Source organism: Dermacentor albipictus, chromosome 2, assembly GCF_038994185.2.
Source record: "Dermacentor albipictus isolate Rhodes 1998 colony chromosome 2, USDA_Dalb.pri_finalv2, whole genome shotgun sequence".
NCBI classification, from domain to species: domain Eukaryota; kingdom Metazoa; phylum Arthropoda; class Arachnida; order Ixodida; family Ixodidae; genus Dermacentor; species Dermacentor albipictus.
This window is the reverse complement of record NC_091822.1, coordinates 144764592-144785486: the sequence shown is the minus strand read 5'-3', so window position 1 is coordinate 144785486 and position 20895 is coordinate 144764592. Positions and strand designations below refer to the sequence as shown.

At 43.2% G+C, this 20895-nt stretch overlaps 1 protein-coding gene across 5 annotated transcripts; it reads left to right on the top strand.

Annotated features, from left to right (window-relative positions):
* Nucleotides 1–1157: 1157 nt before the first annotated feature.
* LOC135904672 (GPN-loop GTPase 1) lies at nt 1158–20752 on the top strand. 5 transcript variants are annotated; one of them, XM_065435570.2, is made up of 13 exons: nt 1158–1235; nt 1657–1779; nt 2430–2523; nt 5602–5641; nt 6616–6682; nt 8264–8301; nt 8389–8467; nt 8963–9103; nt 9677–9906; nt 11900–11939; nt 15148–15232; nt 19250–19342; nt 20595–20752. In XM_065435570.2, exons 2-13 carry the CDS (start codon nt 1681–1683, stop codon nt 20696–20698), a joined length of 1110 nt encoding a protein of 369 aa, XP_065291642.1. In that variant the 5' UTR covers nt 1158–1235; nt 1657–1680; the 3' UTR covers nt 20699–20752. The 5 variants fall into 5 exon arrangements, with proteins under 5 accessions (XP_065291642.1, XP_065291638.1, XP_065291639.1 ...); XM_065435566.1 differs by having other exon boundaries at nt 1222–1332; XM_065435567.1 differs by lacking the exon at nt 1158–1235 and adding an exon at nt 1265–1371.
* Nucleotides 20753–20895: the final 143 nt, after the last annotated feature.

Sequence of the window (20895 nt, the reverse complement as noted above, 5' to 3'; positions counted from 1 at the left end):
AAAGCTCTTCGTTCTGCTACAAACACCACCTAGGGCTAAATATGGGCATGTTGCAGATACAAAAAATGTCTCAATGCAAGTGGGAAGCTCCACTTTCCAGTCGATAGATTCTACTTCCGGCTGGAAAATGCTCCATCCAGTTGTTTCCAGTTGGAAGCGCTGTTTCCAGCTAAAAAATGCTGTATCCAGCAGTTTCCAGCTGAAGCTGGAAAACTTCCAGCTGGTAGTGCTGCTTCTAGCTGGAAAACCAGCTGAGGTGGATTCCACTTCCAGCTGGAAAGTGCCATTCCCAGCTGAGGAGGATTCCACTTCAAGCTGGAAAGTGCCATTTCCAGCTGGCTCTGGAAAATTTCCATCTGGAAGGGCTGATTCCAGTTGGAAACCTGGCTGGGAAGACCATTTCCAGCTAGAAATTCAGAGCCCATTTTCATGTGGGTATTGTGCATAGCATATTCAATGTCAAGTGTGCAAGCAAGTCCTAGCTGTTAATAACAGAATTTGCTGTGTCTCCTTGCATTCTTGCAAGATGCTTTTGCTTAAGTACAGTACGTCGATCTACATATATATGTATATATCGTACGTGATCCATAAACAGATCAAACCAGCATTTCAGCCCAAGCATCTCATATGGGTTGAAATTATGTTCAACCAAGACTTCAACCGTTCAACCAAGGTGATCTAGGCTAGATAGTTTTCAAACCAAGGCATTGGCCGCATCTGTCATTTGCACGTTCGAATTGGGGAAACGAGGAAAACCAAGTACATCCGCCCGTTTTTAGAACCATTCCAAAAGCTCGGCTTGAATTTGACTCTCTGTAATTCTTTCCTTTGGGCCCCACGTACTGGCGGGTTACAGCCACGGGAACGTTTGTGAAGCCCTCTGCATCTTTCTGTCTGAGACAAAAAGAATTGGATGCTAGAATTCTTAATACTTATAGATTTAATATGACCACATAACGTACTTTTTTATGTAATGCCATGGAAGGACTCTGGTAATGCTTACGCCTCGTAGATAATTGATCATTCATATTTTAGTACACACTTTAAATACCATTTGCAAAGCACTTATTTCATTTAATCCTAATTAATTTTTTAATTAACAGTTTTTTTTCACCACCCGAATCATGGTCGATACCCCAGAGTGAGCGGGGCCATTTCACTAGGGAACAAGAACAAGAACCGCCCAGGATCCGCCACGAAGCTCTACTACCATAAATGTGAAGCCATAATAAGCCGTAAGTGGCCGCAGTCGCAGCGCGCGAGATTTTTGCGTACATGTGCGCAGTACATGTGCGCATGTGCGCGTATGTGTTGCCGCTTTTGTCATTTCTCGTAAGTTTCTGAGCCTCATTTTTCTGTATCGCTTGAAAGGTCAGTGGTTCGCTGCTGCCGGTTCGCTATTTCAACAGAAGATACATCGTCGCAAAGCTTTGCAGCGGCATTGATCGCAGTAGTTCCTTGAGAGTTTGCGAGCGCGTCATCTTGCGGTGTTTCGTTTCTACCTTAACACGTTGTTTGTGAAAACAGTGCGAGATTGCTTTGTTGTTTACCTGTGTTTTGCCTCACTGGTAATGTAAGCTGTCCATATTAGCTGATGTGACTTGTCTAGATTATGCGTGTGCCTGACCAAGTTTTCACTCTACACTGTTTACATAGGATTAGCGGTTGCCTGGATTAGCGATGGCGAGTAGCAGTGGAGAGCCCCAAGATAGCGGGTCATTACCAACCTGTGTCATTGTGCTTGGGATGGCAGGATCTGGGAAAACGACATGGGTGCAGGTATGGCGATACTGCGTGTTACTTTTGTTTTTACAGACCTATTAGTTTGAAACTGTTGCTTTTCTGTTCACTCATATACTAGTTCACCGAAGTGAGCAGCAGTGTGTGTGTTTTTTTTTAAATGCCATAACGCGCTATCCAGTGTCCATTTGCATGATTGATCGCGTTTCTGCCGGAATTTTTGTTGTTGTCGACGGTTTCGCTCTGCTGAGAAGGTGCATGGTACTGAAACAATAAGCTGTGAAACAGTTCAGCTCATTCATCCTTCTTTCTCTTCATTATAAGCCCCACCTGCTTTTCTTCTTTCAATCTACCACTCTGCTTAGCTTTGATATGTCTCTTTTGATGGGACACAGTCGCCGTGATCCCCCAGCTGCTAGATTTCAGAGAAGGTGCTAGTTTGTAGGAGCAGCCACTTGTACAGCGACCCGCGGAGATGTGAACAACGTACCCAGAAGCTCGCAGCTGCTTTCAGATTTCAGCCACTTCTATGCTCTATACTGAAGCATCGGGGTCTGTAAATCATGGGACAGGGAGTACAGGGTATTTCTCAGGGGCGAAGTTTAGCAATGGAATTAAAAGGAACTTAGGGAGCCAATATTGTAGGCTGTGTTGGAAATTGTGCAGGGATATTATTAAACTTATTTCAGCGGTTAACAGCTCATCTACACACCGTAAAAAGACCGCCGTATGTCGTGAACCTGGACCCAGCCTGCAGTGATCTTCCATACCCTGCCAATGTTGGTGCGTACTTTTGATTTCAATTTTCCTATGTAATGTGGGATCTCGAGCATCCCCACAGTAACAAATATACAGTGCAGCTGTACGTGGGGCTGTGGTAACAGCAAACTAGTTACAGTTCTCTCAGCACATTGGGTGCCTTGCTCCAATACTGCCATGTGCAGCTGTCTGCTGCATTGTTTTGCTATTGCTAACTCGTTGAGGCTCTGGACTATTCAGTAGCTTCTGTGCACTCAGTACCAGGTTATTGCTCTGCAAACTTAAAACATTTGTTTCTTGTTGGTAATCGTACTGTGTACTAAGTGGTATGCTACAGTTCACACATATCATTTTGCCTAATAAACCACTGTATTTAGTCTGTGGCCATCGTCTCAAATCTCTGTTTACTTTAACACATTTTTTTGCCTGACAGTGACTCGGCAGTCTTCTTAACAGCTCCTACTACATGAACTCACGGGTCATTGTCAAGTGTACCAATTCCTAAATTGTTCAAAAAGCTGCACTTATGTCTAGGGCACTGTATCACCTTTCAGGCATGATGGTGGAGGAAATGTGCTGTTGGCATTGAGCCCGATTAACGCTGGATGCATCAAAGAGCAGGCACGAAATGTGTGATGAGAATTGGCTGCCATTGCAAGGATCATAGGTGCCGACAACGGTGGGGCTCCAGGGTTGAGCCCCCTGAAAGACGGGGGGGGGGCAGAGCCCTCCTCCCCCCCCTGTCTCCCTGGGAGAATGTCGAAGCCTACCCCCACCCAACGTGTCATTACCAGAGTTTTGTACCCACATCAATTGAGGTTTTGTTTGACTTTCCTTTACCCTTTCACCTAAAATTTTATTAGGGCTGATAGCTTACTGCATCATTGCTCACGTGGACGTGCATGGCTTGTAATGCATAATCTTGTTTTATTTCTTCAAATCCAGACAATAGGATAAGTGCAGTAGGAGCATCATCGACTGCTGCCTCATCCATATTCTCACTTCAACATTGTTTTAAATTTTCACTGTAAATGCCATGCACATACACAATATATCTAAATATATACACTGGACAAAGTTTATATATTTTTGAAAGAAGAAGAGGTAGCCAATTGCGACTTTTCATGTGAAATAGATCGGAAGGCACAGGCCTATAAGTTGGCCGACTAGGTCACCTGACCTCTCTTCACTCGATTTCTTTGGGTTTATGTGAAAGATCGTGTTTACATTATCGAGACGACGTCAGATGAGCATAAGGTAATGATAACAGATATCCGCCGTAGAATTCCAGCATAGGTCAAGAAAGCCACTGAAGATGTGATAAAGCTGACTCAGTACTGCGTAGCTGCAGAAAGACACCTATTCGAACACGTCCGCTAGGCAGCAGCTGGTGTTCGATGACGCTTACGAATTCACAGATAATAAGGGCACACTGAAATATGATGGTTTTCTTTTTCTGTTGTTTTATTTGTGCAGACGTACCGATTGCCAATTTGGTTCATTTGGAAGTGGTACATTTACTTTCTTGAACGCATCGGTTTTGCCTTTTCTCTACACGTGGGTCGCTTCCCAGCCTGTTTATCTTGCTTTATCTTTTTTTTTTTCTTTTGCCACGACCTTGTTTTTGCAACAGGTACACAGTCTCATGAAAAATAAACCGTCACTCTAATTTGGCTTTGGTCCGAGGCAAGCAGTATAGCTGTGCGCACACTCTTTTGATGCAGTGCGAGCAGAGCCGGGATTTCTCAACATTCTGTGCCTATTGCATTGCTTTTCGCATTTTGTGCGTGGTCAGAGCGTTGCTTTGGCTGCGTTATCAAGGGCTTTTGTTATCCATGTGATCAATCGGCCTTGAGAGACTATTAATGAGTGTGACGTAGAAATGAGAGGAACGAATAGCTGCGAAGCCGCGAAACCTGCTGTTGGTGCTCCTTCCATACCATTATCAAGCTGATGCGCTATCTCTTCGCGTTTGAGACAGGCAAAGCAGTTGCTTTCAGTCAGCTTATTTGAGGGCGCTGCTTTATGATGTGGGTAGGAGCGAAGTCGCATGGTATATTTCATATTTCGTGGAGTTTCTTTACCAGTCGGGGGAAAAAAAAGTGTACGTCATTAATTTTTTGCTGAAAACACCACCGTTAGATGTCATTTGGGGTTGCCTACAAATTCCTCATTGACACTTTGATAACTAGGACAGTACTTCTCAAGTTAGATAATTATTTACAATTACCTAATTAAATCTGAGCAACGAAAAAATACTGGCGGCTACTCCACTGTACTGGAAGCAATACGCACTAGGTTTTCTTTGAGTCTGGTCTTCTTAAAAGACTTGGTGTATGGTACTTGGGACACCCTGTATAATTCGCTCAGTAACCGAAATGAGGCCAAGCCGGATTCACTCAAAATCAAAAGCAGTCATGCGCAGCAGCGTTTATACTTGGGCTCACAGAAAAAGAGAGAGATGCTGCAGTTTCTCTGGAAAGGCGAAGCAGTATTGATGATAGCGAAGTATACAACAATTGCACGAAGGAAGATTATGCTACCAAGAGATGCCAGATTCTTGGTGGTGCAAGAAGACTCGGGCTGTGAAATTGAACTGTCTACTACTTTGAGGTCTTGTAAATGTTCATATAAGGCCGTCACTTCAGTGAACAATTCTTCGAGGGCATGCGAAGTTTCTTTGAAGTGCAACTGTGTTCTTTTCTATATATATATATAAATGTGGGGTTCAGAAAGCTGGTCACGCCCCCCCCCCCCTCCCCCCTGGAAAAATGAAACTTTCCACCTATGGCAAGGATATACCATACAGACTCAGCAAGGGGGACTCGGGTACGGCACCCATAGGTGCTTACCAAGAAAAGCAGCAAATGTAATTACACTTGCAGAGTCAAAATTAATTTGTTTGTTGTCATCTGTATGTAACATTGGCTTCCTCGGTGCTCATTAGAAATTATAGTTGGCATGTAGTCTCCTTCCATGTCATGTTAATGCATTGCCTTGAAGTCAGACTGAGCATCCTTCTTTATTTCTTTTTATTTAAGCACTGCATGTATGCTTCATCTTTTTCCTTAACATTCCTTAAGTTTTCCTTCTCATTTGCAGATATCAGGGACACTGTGAAGTACAAGGAAGTCATGAAACAGTATCCTTGAACTTCAAATGATAGCGCATGTTATGATTATATGAAAAGAATATTGCTCTGTGCAATGCCTACAGCTGTGAGCTAAAAAATATGATAAAGTGATTTCCTGTGAAAATTTTATATCCATGTTTTTGTTTCTTCTGTATATCCAAACAGGATGTTGACAGTGGCCATGGCAGCGACTGAGATGTAAAACATTTTGTCTGTTGCCAGTGCCATATAGCTGCACTTTGTTCTCTTTGTCATACTTACTGTTGCGTACATTTCTGAGCTCGTGTGCATGTGTGTGTGTATCTTTGGTTCCTCTTTCTCTCACTTTTCTTTCGTCCCTTACCATATAGTTAACCTGCAGTAGCATGTCAAGCCTTTCACTTGAATAACTTTTTTAGTTATTGTTAAGTTTTCTCTTGCTAGTATACACATATTTTTATTTTGTGACAAACTGGCTGAATTCAACGATTTCCTTGTTATAAGTTCTTGGAACATGCATCATTGAGTGCACAATGAGTAGGCTATGTGGTGCAAGTAATGTGGTGGTGAATGTACATGGCTAGCAGTGCAATGCCAACGTGCTGAGCAGTTTAGCTCAAAAAAACCCAAACTTCAATATATATTTTTGTCCACTATGGCTTGTATGTTGTTTGCCTTGCTGTATTTTTCATTTATTTATTTATTTTTGCCCGAACAGGTTTTCCTCCTTTTAAGTTCTGTACGTGGTATTTCACACATTTGCCTTCTTTTTATTTATGCATTCATTTCTCTGAATTCCCAGAGAATTGTCCTGGAGTTAGCTAAAACCTGATCATTATTCACACAGGTGTGTGCATGTGCTGTATTTTGCTTTGATACAACATACTGGGCTTGCGCACTGCTTACATGAATTAGACAAGTACTTGAAGGGTGTTTCTATACCTGATAAGCTTTCCCTTTAGCTCAGAAACAAGCAGCTTTTTTGCTTCCTTAGCCACTTACAGGTATGGCTTAGGTCCTAATGGTGGCATTGTCACATCACTCAACCTGTTCTCTACACGCTTTGACCAGGTAAGTGCCAGAGAGCTTCTTTAGCAGGTAGCACCTCCTTTCATTGTGCAAGAGCATTTATTTTTACCATCATCATCATCACCATCATATCTTATGTCCACTTAAGCACGAAGGCCTCTCCCTGCAATCTGCAATTACCCCTGCCCTGCGCCAACCGATTCCAACTCGCGCCTGCGAATTTCCTAATTTTATCGCTCCATGTAGTCTTCTGTCGTCTTCGATTGCGTTTCCCTTCTCTTGGTACCCATTCTGTAACCCTAATGGTCCAACGGTTATCTAACCTGTGCATTACATGACCTGCCCAGCTCTATTTTTGTCTCTTGATGTCAATTAGAGTATCATCTATACCCATTTGCTCTCTGATCCAAATCGCTCTCTTTCTGTCTCTTAACGTTATGCCTAGCAATCTTCATTCCATCGCTCTTTTCACGGTCCTTAACTTGTTCTCAAGCTTCTTTGTCAGTCTCCAAGTCTCTGCCCCATATGTCAGCACTGGTGAAATGCACTGATTGTACACCTTCCTTTTCAATGATAATAGTAAGCTTCCAGTCAGGAGCTGGTAATGTCTGCCATATGCGAGCCAACCCATTCTTATTCTTCTGTGAATTTCCTTCTTATGATCAGGGTTCCCTGTGATTAATTGTTTGTTAAGTGAGCATTTATTGTTAACTGGTACAGTGAGTGCTTACTTGAGGAGAAGTAGTGGACGAATGAAAAACTTACGATTCACAAAATCCTAATTTGACACAAGTTCTTGGAGCATCTGCATGATTAGCCGTGCATTACAACTTCTGAGTGATGTACAGACAAGCAGATGAAAAACGCAGCATAGCTGCGCTGAATGACAAGAAACAATCACACGTGGTCATGTGCATGGGTGCTCTCTCGCTGATTCCTCCTTCTTATTTTTTATGATTAGGCTTCACATGGCACTCCTTCCTAGTTTTTTTTTTTTCTTTCTCCATGCTTATTGTTCACACCACTCATATTTCACTAACTGAGGTACTGCAGCGAAGTGCACTGATTTTGCATTTTTCATAAGCGCATCAAAGCACGTCTCCCAGAGTATCGAGCGACATGCAGCCAGATTGGCTGCAAAATGACAAACCAGGTGGATGCATCCTCACACTCTGCTCCAACGGCTTGGAACAAAGGCAGCATTCTGCCTTCTGCTGCTGGCATGACGTTGTGCACACTAGCATTCTGTCTAAGCGGCTGTGTGCAAATTGTTGGGATACACCGATCTGAGTGGAGCGGACTGCAAACACTCGGTGAAAACTCTGTGTACTTACATTGACCTTTCATTAAATGTGTCATTGCTGTGAAAGATATCACTTTTTTCATTATGCCACCACACAGATGCACGTTTGAGGGGTGAGAGAGTAATTAATGTTTCATTATTAAATTTAGGAACTAGGTCGAAAATAGGAAGACTCTGCCTGCAACTATTTACCTAATTTCTTATTGTAGAAGTGAAATTAACGGTGCCAAACGAGCAATTATGCAATGACCTTGATGCATAATTGATGTGCCGCCTGAATTTAATGTTGGTTCTTTATGTGGTTCTGATTGTTCCAACAGGTGATGCAGCTCATACACAAAAGAAAATCTGAACTTGAGTAAGTTAACCCCCTTACATGTTACCCAAATGCATTGTACCTATCTTAAGCGAAATTTTCAACCATTTTTGACCTTATTGGTTGCAGGTATGTAATTTTTGACACACCGGGCCAGATTGAAGTCTTCACCTGGTCTGCATCTGGAAGCATCATCACAGAGACCTTGGTTTGTGAAAGCTAACTTGTGGTCCTTGTTTGCCTTCGTGTTATAGCGTATGCACAGAGACACAAACACAGAGGAAACATGGAACAATTTCCAGTTGCGTGTATTCAAACAAGACGAGTTCACAGGAAGACAAAAATTTGAAGTGATTAACAGTGGCCAAACAAGGAATGTCACTGGATTAAACGTTTTGGCAAGGGCAATTGGCTTGTTGAAACGTTGGCTCCAGCAACATTCCTTGTGTTAAACAGTTGTGTGTGTTGTCCTATATTACTTCTGTGTCCATGTCTTTTTGTATCGCTTCCAATTCATATTTCACTTTATAACCTTGATGGACATAGAAGTATCCTGTGGTAGAGAACCCCTAGTGAGGCAGCATTTGTTTTTTTTCAGCAATGAAGATCTTGCTTGTTGCTCGCTAACTTATCTTGTGCCTTTGCTTGTCCTAGCAATCAGCTACACATGGTAATAGTGCCACTTTCTGCCATTTCATTCCAGGCATCTGAATTTCCCACTGTGATTGTGTATGTGATGGACATGGTTCGCAGCGTGAGCCCAGTCACCTTCATGTCCAACATGCTTTACGCATGCAGCATTCTCTACAAGACGAAGCTGCCATTCGTCATCGCCATGAACAAGGTGAGCTGCTTTATGATTGCCTAAAGTTGCAGGCAGCCACACAGTTGAAGAGCGAAAGTCTTCCTTGTTCGGCTGTATCATGAAAAATTTTAGATGACCTCGGTGATCTGGTTTTTCTGCATCAAGTCCTGGTTGCCATGGATGAGCCAGATTTATTTTTCTTTTTTGGGTAGCTGAAGAAGTGAAATGCCGTTGCAGAGTCAATGTTGGTGTGCAAATGTGATGGTACCCTTCATTTGGTGCATGCAGCATGGTATAGTAAACATTTCAAACTATTTATTAGGCTAAATGTGATGAGCCAGAGAAGTGGAAACATCTTTTATTTATTTCCATGTTTTGGTGAACTGCAGGAAGCTGCATTTTATTGCTTTGTGTGTGCTGGTCACTGTTACTGACAAATCAGGAGTGGCAAAAGGTGAAAAGATAAAGAAAGATTTAGTAAAGTTAGGTCATTCATTATTATTATTATTGTCATTATTAATTTGGTGCAGTAAGGCTTACTGATGTCTTTTGCTGTCCTGAACGAGTGTTCCTTCAGTGTGCTTTGATAAATGCTCCATGCATCTTGTACAGGTTGATGTGGTGGACCACCAGTTTGCAGTGCAGTGGATGCAGGACTTCGAGGCCTTTCAGGATGCACTGCAGGGGGAGACGTCGCACATCTCCAACCTCAGTCGCTCACTCAGCCTTGTTCTCGATGAATTCTACGCCAATATCAACACCGTCGGTGTGTCTGCTGTGACGGGCAAAGGTGTGCTCGAGTTCCTCGAGGCCTTGCAGAAAGCTCGCCAAGAATACGACACGTAAGTGGCGGCTACAGTTGCAGGGCTGACTAGCTCTTGACTTCAAAGGAAATAGCATACTATTGCAAACATACAGAAGAGCATTTACTGCTCTTTGGATTAAGTAATTCTAGGTTACTGATATACAAGGAATAGTTCCTCGATGAGGCATGCCAAGAAATCTGGGGTAATCTGACGTGTCACAAAGGAATACCAAGCGAGTGTTAATCCATGCCAAAGGTCATTCACAGATGTAGTCCCACAAACTGAACTGTGTACAAATTATTAAGTTCACTGACGCTGGTGCTGTGTGGAGAACCTTCTGTGGGTTAGTCCCACGCAGTGCACCAACAAGCAGTTAGTTGGTGTGCGCGCACCAACGTATCAAATCCAAAGAGAGGAAGCAACTTGCTCTTGCACCTTAGCTATTCACGCCATGAGATAGCACCAGCATAGGAGTATAGTTGGATCCACTTATAACAATATTCAAGTGCCATGAAAATTCCTTTGTTCTAACTGAGAGTTGCTATAAATGGGATGTATGAAAAAAATCAAAATAGGTGGTGGCAGAGCTGTTGTGAGCAAACTATGTCAGTGCCCCTCCCCGCCACCTTCCTGCATCAAGCTGCTGATTGACTTGTTTTACTGTTTAACTCTGCTTCCTGTGTGCTGTAATCGTGTGTGACAACCTTCGGCTGTCGGCGTTTAAGAATGGCATTGCTACAACAACTGCAGAAAGGGATCACGAACGGCAAGTGACATGCAAGCCTCGCCGAGGCATCGCATTAGTGGCCCCAAAAGGGGCCTTTTAAAAAAGTGCGAGAAGGTTGCCTCGGCAGCCACCCAGCTTGAGAAATCCAGAAGAAATGCTGGGGTGTGATTGCCACAAGCATCTCGCCACATACTTCTCACTGGCTTACATGGTAAAACCCCATGTCCGTCAGCGTTGCTTGCTGTACGCAAAGCTTGCCATTCACTGCCTTCTCCAAGAAAGCCAGGTGCTCCACGTACTGCAGCAGAAGGTGCCTAGAGAAAACAAAGCCCCAGAGGGACTGAATCGTCTGCAGGGTCTCCTGTGACGACAACGCTGAGACAGCCTGGCCTACCGCATCATCACTTCCATCATCGCCTTCAATGTTGCCAGCGCTATCCAATGCAATTACTTTTGTGACGATCGCCACCTTGGTTACAAGTACTTTGTTTCCAGATCTATAGCACTAAGTTTTCTTTTCACCGGCAACATCGTGCATTGCCAATGGCCAGTGGGCGGATCATTCACCTTCCATTTTGGCGGCGAGTCAAGGCTGAGAAACTGTGGCCAGGAACGACTTTGACACATACGGAGGGGCAGAAGGGTGACGGGAGAGAAGTGCACGAGGCTGGCGATGTGGAGTAGGCTGAGCACACAGCGGTTGTTGGGGTGGCGAGGAGGGTGCCATAGCTCGAATTATCTTTTTCTTTTTTCGTTTCAAGGTTTCCGCATTCCATTACCTTTCGCACAGCCACCCAGCAGTCTGACTTCATCATATAATGATAATGTGGCGTGAGGGCATTGTAGTAAGTGGGATATTTCACCATAAAGAACATGCAAAAGTAGACGGTGTAGGTTGTCATTGTTATACCCAATATATTGTTTAAACAGCTTCACCTGTATTTGCCATCTCCTGTTTTAGCTGCGTGACTATGACACTATGTGACTAGCTTCCATCCTCACTTGTGCAGCATATATGGAAGCCGAAAGGAGGAATGCTAGAGTTGTGCTGGGAAGACAAATGTCAGTGGACCTGAGAGAGAGCCTATACTATTGCTTCCCCACATAGCAAAGTGTATCTCGCCAGTTGTTGGGTCTTCCAACATACCGATTGTAAACTCCAAAATTGGATGGTTGCGTAGCATTAGTGAAAAAAATATATATAATCCTGCACCTGAAACATAAGGTGTTTCTCACATGTATATGTATTGATAATGAGGATAAGTGGTTGTGTCTTTAAGACTTTTCATTATTTATTTCCAGTGTGTATCGGCCAGAGTATGAGCAGCTCAAGAAAAGAAAGGTGAGCAATTCTGATTTGTTTGAGGATTCTAACGCTACAGCTGTGTCAGTTTTTTATATTTCATTAAATTTATTTCGGGTTTTTGGCTGGAGCATTCATTGTATCTTGCTTTCAGCTTCAGTGTTAGTCTGCAGTCTCCCACAGCTTTTCTTCAAGCTGGTACTCCAAGGCCATTTTATACGGCCATTTCATCCATTGATGTAGTCGTACAGCCTACAGAATCACACAAATTATAGGTGTACCATTAGTGGGGTATTAAATGCTCTTGGTAACGAAAGACACTGCATGCAGTAGTGCAAACATACAAAAAGGGTGCATAATAATGCTCCTTCTCTACAAAGATGCCAGTGAGTCAAAATAAATGCAATAGTTCCTCAATGGAACACTGTAGGAAATCAATGAAGTTCAGTCAGCTCGCAAGAAAGCTTACCAAGCGAATGTTTGCCCATGCCAGACACCGATATCTAAGTCATTCCCATGTGAAGCCCTGTGAATGGAAGTGTGTCCAAGTGATTGCATTCGCCCATGCCAGTGCGATGGTCCGAGGACGAACAGGAAGTCTTTCGCGGAACGGTCCCATGAAGAGCAGCAGCAAGCATGCGAACTGGTTGCACGTGCCGTCACCCTAAAGCCAAACAGAAGGGAGCAAGTTTCTCTCGTATCCATGTTATCCATGTCGACAGGTGGTGCTAGCCTCAGACCACTTGCGCCATCTCGTCTTGTAGCTGTGTAACTACCTACACTGACTCCCACCATCATGTTTGTGTCATGAAGGAAAGCCGAACTTCAGGAGATGCGAGAGTTGAATGTCCTCACACATTGCAAAAAGGTTTTTGCTTGGTGGACTTGCTAAGGTCAGTTAGGGAAGGGATTATAGGGATGTCATCTCTAAAGAACCTCCTCACCGCACCCTACAGACAGCGAGTTCACTCATTGCTCATAGGTTTGTTTTGTGGCTCTTGAACAAATAACCTCCAGGGGTAGTTTCACTTGACTGCACCTCATCATGGAAATTGCATCATAATTGGGACATGGTGTGCTCCCCAGCCTGCAGGTATGCGAATCACCTTCGTGTGAATACTACCTCTTTAACTTGCCATGCATTTGTTCACATTTTTGATAGAACTGGTGAACTGAGTGCAAAGTATGTGAACAAGAAAATGGGTATCGGTGCAGCGGGGCTTTCTAACAGCTGCGTTACCTTTGAAGGTAAAAGAGCTCGGTGAATGGCATCTAAGTTCAATTTTTATTTATTGACTCGGCATGAACATTAAGAATTTGTCAACATTTGGTCTTAGTAAAATTGCTGTCTAGTCTGTCATTAGGCTCAAATGAATATGGTTGTTGTGTCAAGATTTTCACTCATTGTAATATTTTATACAGCATGAAAATATGAACTGATTGCATATTTGCAAACTTCTACCATTTAACCATAAAATGCTATATGTTTAGAGCTTGTTGATGAGAATACTTACGACGGTTAGTGATGACAATAACTTAATGATTTATCATTTGCATCTAGTTTAATACATATGTCACATGGTGCACATTCGATCTCGATTGTGCCCACATGTGATAGAATTTCTCGGTCGCTGTTGGCTCCTTTGTGCAAGCTGAGGGAGGGAGCCATTCGGTGTCCAGAATTTCGACCTGAATCGAACTTGATTGCTATCGAAAGTGGCTGTGTGACACTGGTATAAGGTATAGCTGGTTTCAAGAGAATATAAATAAATAAGTCACTGACTCGTTTTTCAGTGCTAGATTTTTTTGGACCTGTCAATTGTTTGGATTTACCTGCAGCAGTGACACCCAACTTATGAAACCAGTATTTAATGGCTGCCATAATTATTGGCACCGTTATGTGAATATCTTATCCATAAGCTTCATAAACATTTCTATTCGTGGTGCAGGTTATTTTTTTTGTATATATAGAGCACAGTGCGTGTTCAGTGCCCCTACGGAACAACCTTGATGAATCTTGTGGGGATGCACGACTCTCACGCGTCCTCTGACATGCTGTTTTCCCCGCATGTCTTGCGTCTCCTGTGATTTGACTTCTCCGCATAACTTAGTGCCGGCGGCAGTCGGTCTGGTTGCAGCGCATTTCGAGAGATGGTGCGAGTGTTGCGCTGCTAATGCCACCTAACGGCGGGGCTAGTCGGGCGCGACAGGGTGTAGGCTCTTCCTTGTTGGCTTGGGGTCGGCAAGCAGCGCGGATGTTCTGCACGTGCACTGATCCATGCTTCTGCGAGACCATCTCGCGAGGCCCAGGACACCAGAATGGATGAACATGATTGTTTGAACGTGCCACCGTATGTGTGACCGTACACGCGAGCGACCAGGCATTGGTGTCCAGCATGGGGCGAACATATTCGCTCGGTATCCAGTCGCGGTGAGTCGGACTTGCTAGATTTGCCGCATGCCCATCGGCTTGTTCAGTGTGTTGTGAGTCAGCTAGCAGGCATTAGTGTATAAAGGTGCAATGAATGCCCTTGTGACTGTTTGTACTAATGTGTTTTCATTCCTTTGTCCCAAGAGCACGGGTGAGAGCCCACAATCTTTAATAACATGCTGTGGTGGCTTCGCAACTATGGCGTTGTGCTGCTAAGCATCAGGTCGTGGGATCAAATCCTGGCCGCGACGACCGCATTTCAGTGGGGGACAAATGCAAAAATGCCCGTGTACCGTGCAGTCGGTGCACGTTAAAGAACGCCAGGTGGTGAAAATAAACCCAGATTCTCCCACTATGGGGTGCCTCGTAATCGGATCATGGTTTTGGCCCGTGAAACCCCAGAATTTAATTTAAAATCTTCAACAAACAATCAAAACTTTTCTTACTGTATTTAATCGCATGTATGCATCTTTCAGCTTTGGCTGTAGTATTCTTTATATTCTAAGGTTGGCAGGTCTGTAATAGGCATGTAGCTTAGGCTTTCACAATCATAATAGCCCAGGAAGTTAAAAATGTTCTCAGAATTGTAAATATCACAAGTTATATATTTTCTTTTCTGAATATCAACACAAATTCTTCTAATGGAGAGCTGCATCCCTGTAACTCAAGCAGCGTAACAGCATAGATAATGTTGAAACAAGCTCTTGTGTGTATTCTTTCATATTTTGTCAGTGTTTTCGACTGCGATCATGAGCCTGTTTCTACCGTATGCTCTGTGTGTTTTACTGACACGAAGTTGCCATCCTGTGCTTTTAGGAAGAAGTGTCATTGGCTGAACAGCAGAAACAGCTACAACGGTTAAGGCTGGATGTTGCTGAAGGAGACAGCGTTCCTCTCACAGGTGATTGGATAATTCGTGAACATTCATGCCACATTGGTTCTTTGGTTTTAAACCGGAAAAATGTAAAGTGTTACACGCTTAAAGGAGCCACGCTATGGTTGATCGTCATATTGGAGTTTTTCATTGCGATGCAAAAGTGTAGGAGCTTGTTCACCTAATGCTGGAGTTTCATAGCTTTGCAGGCTATATAACTAATCCAAAATTGGCTGCTTAAATTGTGAGCTCAACGCTCCGAAACTAATAATGTTTGAGAGAAAATTTACTGTAAATTTTGTTCTTGTGCACTGCATTGGCACACTGGAATTGAAATTTAAAAATATGTCTCTTGAATAGCATTAGGCTAGTCACCACAATGTGCAAGGAAATTGCAGTGCACATTGAAACACCTCGTGGGCCATGGGGTCTGCGAATGTAAGCTTTGTATTGATCAAATTTCCAGTGACAGAGTTTTTGTTGCCAAAGTTAGCATATGAGAAGAGGGGCTGCTTTGTCTTCATGAACTTTAATGGACTTCTTGGGATGCCAGTAGAACCGAGAGACATAGCAGACCCAGTCCTTTGTCTCAGAAAGTGTGTGTGCTTTTAGGCAGCACATCATTACCGAAGATATCATGTGAGTGCTGCGTTGGAATTGCTGCTGACCAGTGCAGTTGTACTGACAGCGGTACGTCCTGCTGCCATCGACGTGTTGCGTGCCCTTCAACTCCAGTGCGTACGGGGCTTCCAGCTCCTTTCATTTAGAGAAAATACTATCCGTACTGGCACTGAACATATTAACAGGACAAAGATACGTGGGTTTATACTAGCCTCTGTATTTCTGCACTGCTCATTGCCCAGTCAGCGGATTTGCGTACTATTAGCAAAGCACAGATATGTTTGGTGCTCGCGTTAGTTGCCCATTATTTGTGTCCTTATTAATGAGGGTCATTATAACGAGGCACAACTGCTAATGTTTGCTCCGTGAATGACTGTCAGTGTCATATATTTCAGCTGCTATGTATAGTACTGATTTAATGCTGCATAACTTCAAAATATTAGAATAAGGTGATACATACTAGTTACTATGCAACAAGGGAGGGCTGTGGCCCCAGCTGTAGATTTTTAAAAATTCAAAATCCTCAAAGTCTTGGCGGTGGAGTATTGCTTGAGGAAGGTTAAAAAAGTTAAACATAATAAAAAGGAGCAGAAGTTGACGATTACTGAGAATTTAGCTGTCACAGCAGCCCAAATGGAACTCGAAGACTGTGTCTTGTCCATCAGCATCAGCACACCTTTGTCTTAAAGGTTCCTTGAAACAGTTCAGACAAATTTTGTAGACACATTGGGTACAGCTAAAGTTAATCATTCGCACCACAGTTTGTGTGAAGTGTCTCATATTAAGAAAGCTGCAGGCGATTACAAGTTACCCTCCTCCATAGCCATGCATTTTCTCCTCAACTCATTCGCCGAGTGATCGGGGCTAAGCTCCGCCTTCATTGGCTCTGCGTCATGACGGCACGTCGTGTCGTCTACTTCCGGTAGCCTCTCAAACCTCTCTACCAGCTACATGGCAGTCCACCCCAAGGGAGAGCTATCGAAGCAGCGTGTGTTGCGAGCGTTCTGCCACAGCGCCAAACGTGTCTGGTATTCCGGTAACCACAGATGAGCTGGGCATTTCGACGGATGGGTGGAGGCATAAACTTAAGCTGATGAAGGAACTTAAGCTTAGACATGCGTGAGTGGCCTGATCGGTCTGCACAGTGCAGTTACCTGGTGGCGCAGAGATTAACCAGCCAAACAAAGAGCTAATATAGCTCTAACCAAGTGTAAAACATTCCAAACTTTTACAAAAATAATGTGTTAACGATTATGCTCCTGCAAAAAATTTACACAAGCAGCAAAGGAGAATACACTTTGTTACTGCTACTGTGTTTCGTTGAGCTCTGTGCCGCCAGGTGGCTGCACCGTGCAGACCATTCACATTTGCGCTTCTGCTCATCCTCTGAAATTGCACAGTCAAAAAACTAGGCCCAGTATCCTTGCACTTGTGTTTACTCGAATACTGTACTCGCGAAACGCTATCGTGGTAGTAATCCGCGGGTGTAAATCAATGGCTGCAAATGCGCAAATCCTGGCGCCGATCGGATAGCAACAGTCCACTGCGCTGCAGCCACTCCGCTTGTCTGCTGCCTTGCACAGGGACATGACGTTGCAGCTTGACACATTGCAGGTCGCTACGTTTGCGGCCCAAAACGCAACAAAGGCGAATCAAGGTGCTCCCAAAAAAACCACCAGCACTTACCACGAAGCTCTCATCAAAAGGGAGCACATTATAACACAAGCAGATGGCACTTCCTGTGTGCCGGAACTGCTTCAGTGTAGTGAGAAATTGTCCTTGTGCATTCTCTTTCTGTTATGTTCTTTTTATAGAAACAAATTAACTAAGGTTCCAACTATTACGAACATTTGTTCACCATCAAGTTAGAAAAATTATTGGTGACATGCCTTAGGCAGCCAATCAAATAGCTTGCCCTACTAGCGTCATTAGGGTAGTTTACATCAAATGGTTAGGAGCGGCTGAAAATTCAGCCAAGTGGTGTGTTGCGATCGGCAGCAACATACATTTTTAAAGCCTTATAATAAATTGAACGCTTTACGCAGAGTACTTAGATGCATCAATTAATGATCAGAAAGACCTACTCTAATGACTCAGTACGTTTTTACAAAATCGTTTCAGGGTACCTTTAAACACAATGGTAACCTTTCTTCAGGCTTCCGAAACTTAACAATAGCTTGTATGTCTGCTTTATACCTTCTTTAGTCCCTCTCTCTATATTTTTTAATTAAATGTTTTCTGCTTTGTGTGCATGTGTGTTTTCGTGCTATATACATACCGTTTCAATGTGCATTATTGTTTTCTCTGTCTGGTATTAATGTTTTGTGTAATCATACTTTATTTTATGATGCGGTTGCTTTTGTCACTATTTATTTTGCTGTCATCCTGTTCGTAACCAGCCCTTCGTAGGATAGCGTATATATTTTACAACACTCTTGAAATCTTTTGCATGGTATGAGTAAATGAGGTAATATTTGTAAATAGTTTACATCAAAGTTCACTTCACTGCATCAAGTTGTTTACTAAGATGGGACATATTTGTCCCACTGACACTGAATGGTCTTTTAAAAAGTGGGACACATATATGTCCCATTGACACTTTAGGGTCTCCATGCAAAATTATTTTTGCCTACTTCTCTCACAAACTACAACTCTTCAAAATCTTTTGTGTGGTATGTATAAGTGAATGAGGTGCTTAGAAGTAATTTGCAGCTAATTTCACTTCTGTACAACAGGCTGTTTAGTTTTAAAAAGCGGTACATATTTGTCCCTATGACACTAAGTGGCTTTGTTGAAAAGTGGGTCTCATTTGTTCCTCTGACCTTTGAACGTTTCAGTGAAAAATTATGTGACCACTTTCCTCATAAAACAGACCAAACCACGATAGACGAAGTGGAACAGTGGAGGACATACCCATACAGTTTGTGCGCACTTTTTGCCAGAGCGTTGGAATGCCAACGGCAACAGTGCTCTTTTGCATGTGGGTGTTTTTCAATGTGCATTCACAAAGGCAAGTTTTCTGGACTAGTTATTGCCTCAAGATGCACAAATGGGTGCTTGTTGCAAGCTAAAGGTTTAAATCTAAATTCAGGAAAGAAGAATAACTTAACGGTCATGTTGAGAACTTTTTATCTTGGAAGCAAATGTGGGCCACATTCAGCTAGCGTTCCAACAATGAAAACAATTTTGGTAGCTTTTGCACACTTGCTGTCACTTAGTACCCATTCCCAAGACTATTCTCCCATGAAGTGTTGAAGCCTTTAGATAGGAGGCAGCACCAAACAAATAAGATAAATGTGACCTTTTGCTGCTGATAATCATTGTTGCACACAAGATGAAGCAGGAAGTATAGGTCCCACTGTCTTCCAGAGGCATTGTGAATAAACTGATCAATATATTTTGCCTCCAATTCAACAACTTCAGGCGTTGTGCACGGAGCTGAAGACAGTGTGGACGTGCAGCCTGGCTTGAGTGATGAGGAAGATTCTGAAGAAGAACAGCCAATGGACGATGAAGGTATGGCAGTTAAAATCTACAGCAGAGATGTTGCTTGGAACACTGCAGACTTTTTGAACTTGGCAGAACCAGTTTACCTTAAAGGAGGTCTGAAAAAGAAACAACTGAATAGAGAACACTGCACCATAACACATTGATAATTATGTGCTTAAAGGGTACCTGACCGGTTTTGTCCATTGCAACAAGACAATTGCAGTGCATAGATCGCATGGTGCCACAGGTCGCATTTAGCAAATTATTCTACATTGAGACCCTGTTAACTAGCATTTGTAAATACTGGGAAAATTTTTAGCTAAGTGGAGTTCCAAGATAAGTGAATTCACAAAACTGTTAAGCCATTGGCCATGCATAGACCACGTAGAGCCTTTCGAAATAGGTGCCAGTAGCCACCAAATTTCTCGCAAAAGCTTAAATACCAGGAGCGGTATTCCCAGTAGATCACTTTTGCGAGATATTGTGCGACTTAGCATTTCGCATGTCGGCCATCTATGGGCAACAGCAATCCTTGCAGAGCGAAAGCAACGGGACCACCGCCTTTCCGGCCGCTCGAACCCGGGGCCACCGCCTTGCAGCCGCTCTACCATCTGACCCGGAAAGGCGGTGGTCCCGGGTTCGAGTCCCGGACCAGGACGAATTTTTCTTCAACTCTGAGGCTTTTCTTTCGAGGAACCCGTATGGGTTTCCCTTGTAGCAATTGCTACGAATGGGTGGATGTCTTATTTTCCCTTTATTAATTGCTTCTCTCCACCTTGCGGGTTTGCGCAGAACTACTACGTCAAACACATTGTGAAGCTGCAGACATGCCTAGCCTTTTTTTTTTAGGTCATGGAGAGGGGCTTTTCTACTGCTATGACCGCTGCTTCGTCTCAGTGTCTTACTCGTACACCTAAGTTTCATTTCCAGTTATGATCCTTGACATGAAAGACAGGTCATTCATACGGCTTCATTTCTGCTTATTTCACTCACTTCCCAAAATTAAAAACCCAGCTCAAAGGTCAAAATTTTGATACGATTATCTTAATCAAGCTCGAATTGCACAGCAGTGCTCGACTCCTTCAAGATGTCTAGCACATATTTCCAAAGTGGCAGGAACGCCTATAGCAAAAGTGGTGCAAGGTCTCTACATGAAACCAACCAATCGCATGTCAATCGTGAAACCAATCCTTTCAATCATGATTGTGTAACCAAGGCTGAGCATGCAACTGAATCTTCTGTTTTTGAGATCCCACCTCCCACCTTTCCTTTCTTGCAGATGATGATGAAAAGAAAGAATACGAGTCGTTCAAGAACTTTCTTGAAAAGGAAAAAACAAAGCGTGCAAAGAAGTACCAAGCACAAGCTGATGGCAATACGTAATTGACCACAAGATGACGCAATGTACAGTACATAAATAATTTGAAGTTTTTCTTAGCTTGTGTTTCTTGACATCTGCTGCTTGCTAGTAGGTGTGAATGTACTGCATGGTGCACCTAACGATTATCTGAACGGTCTGGAAAGATCGGACGTGAAGAAAAAGACACGACAGCACTGTCTTGTCTTTTCCTTTTTTACAC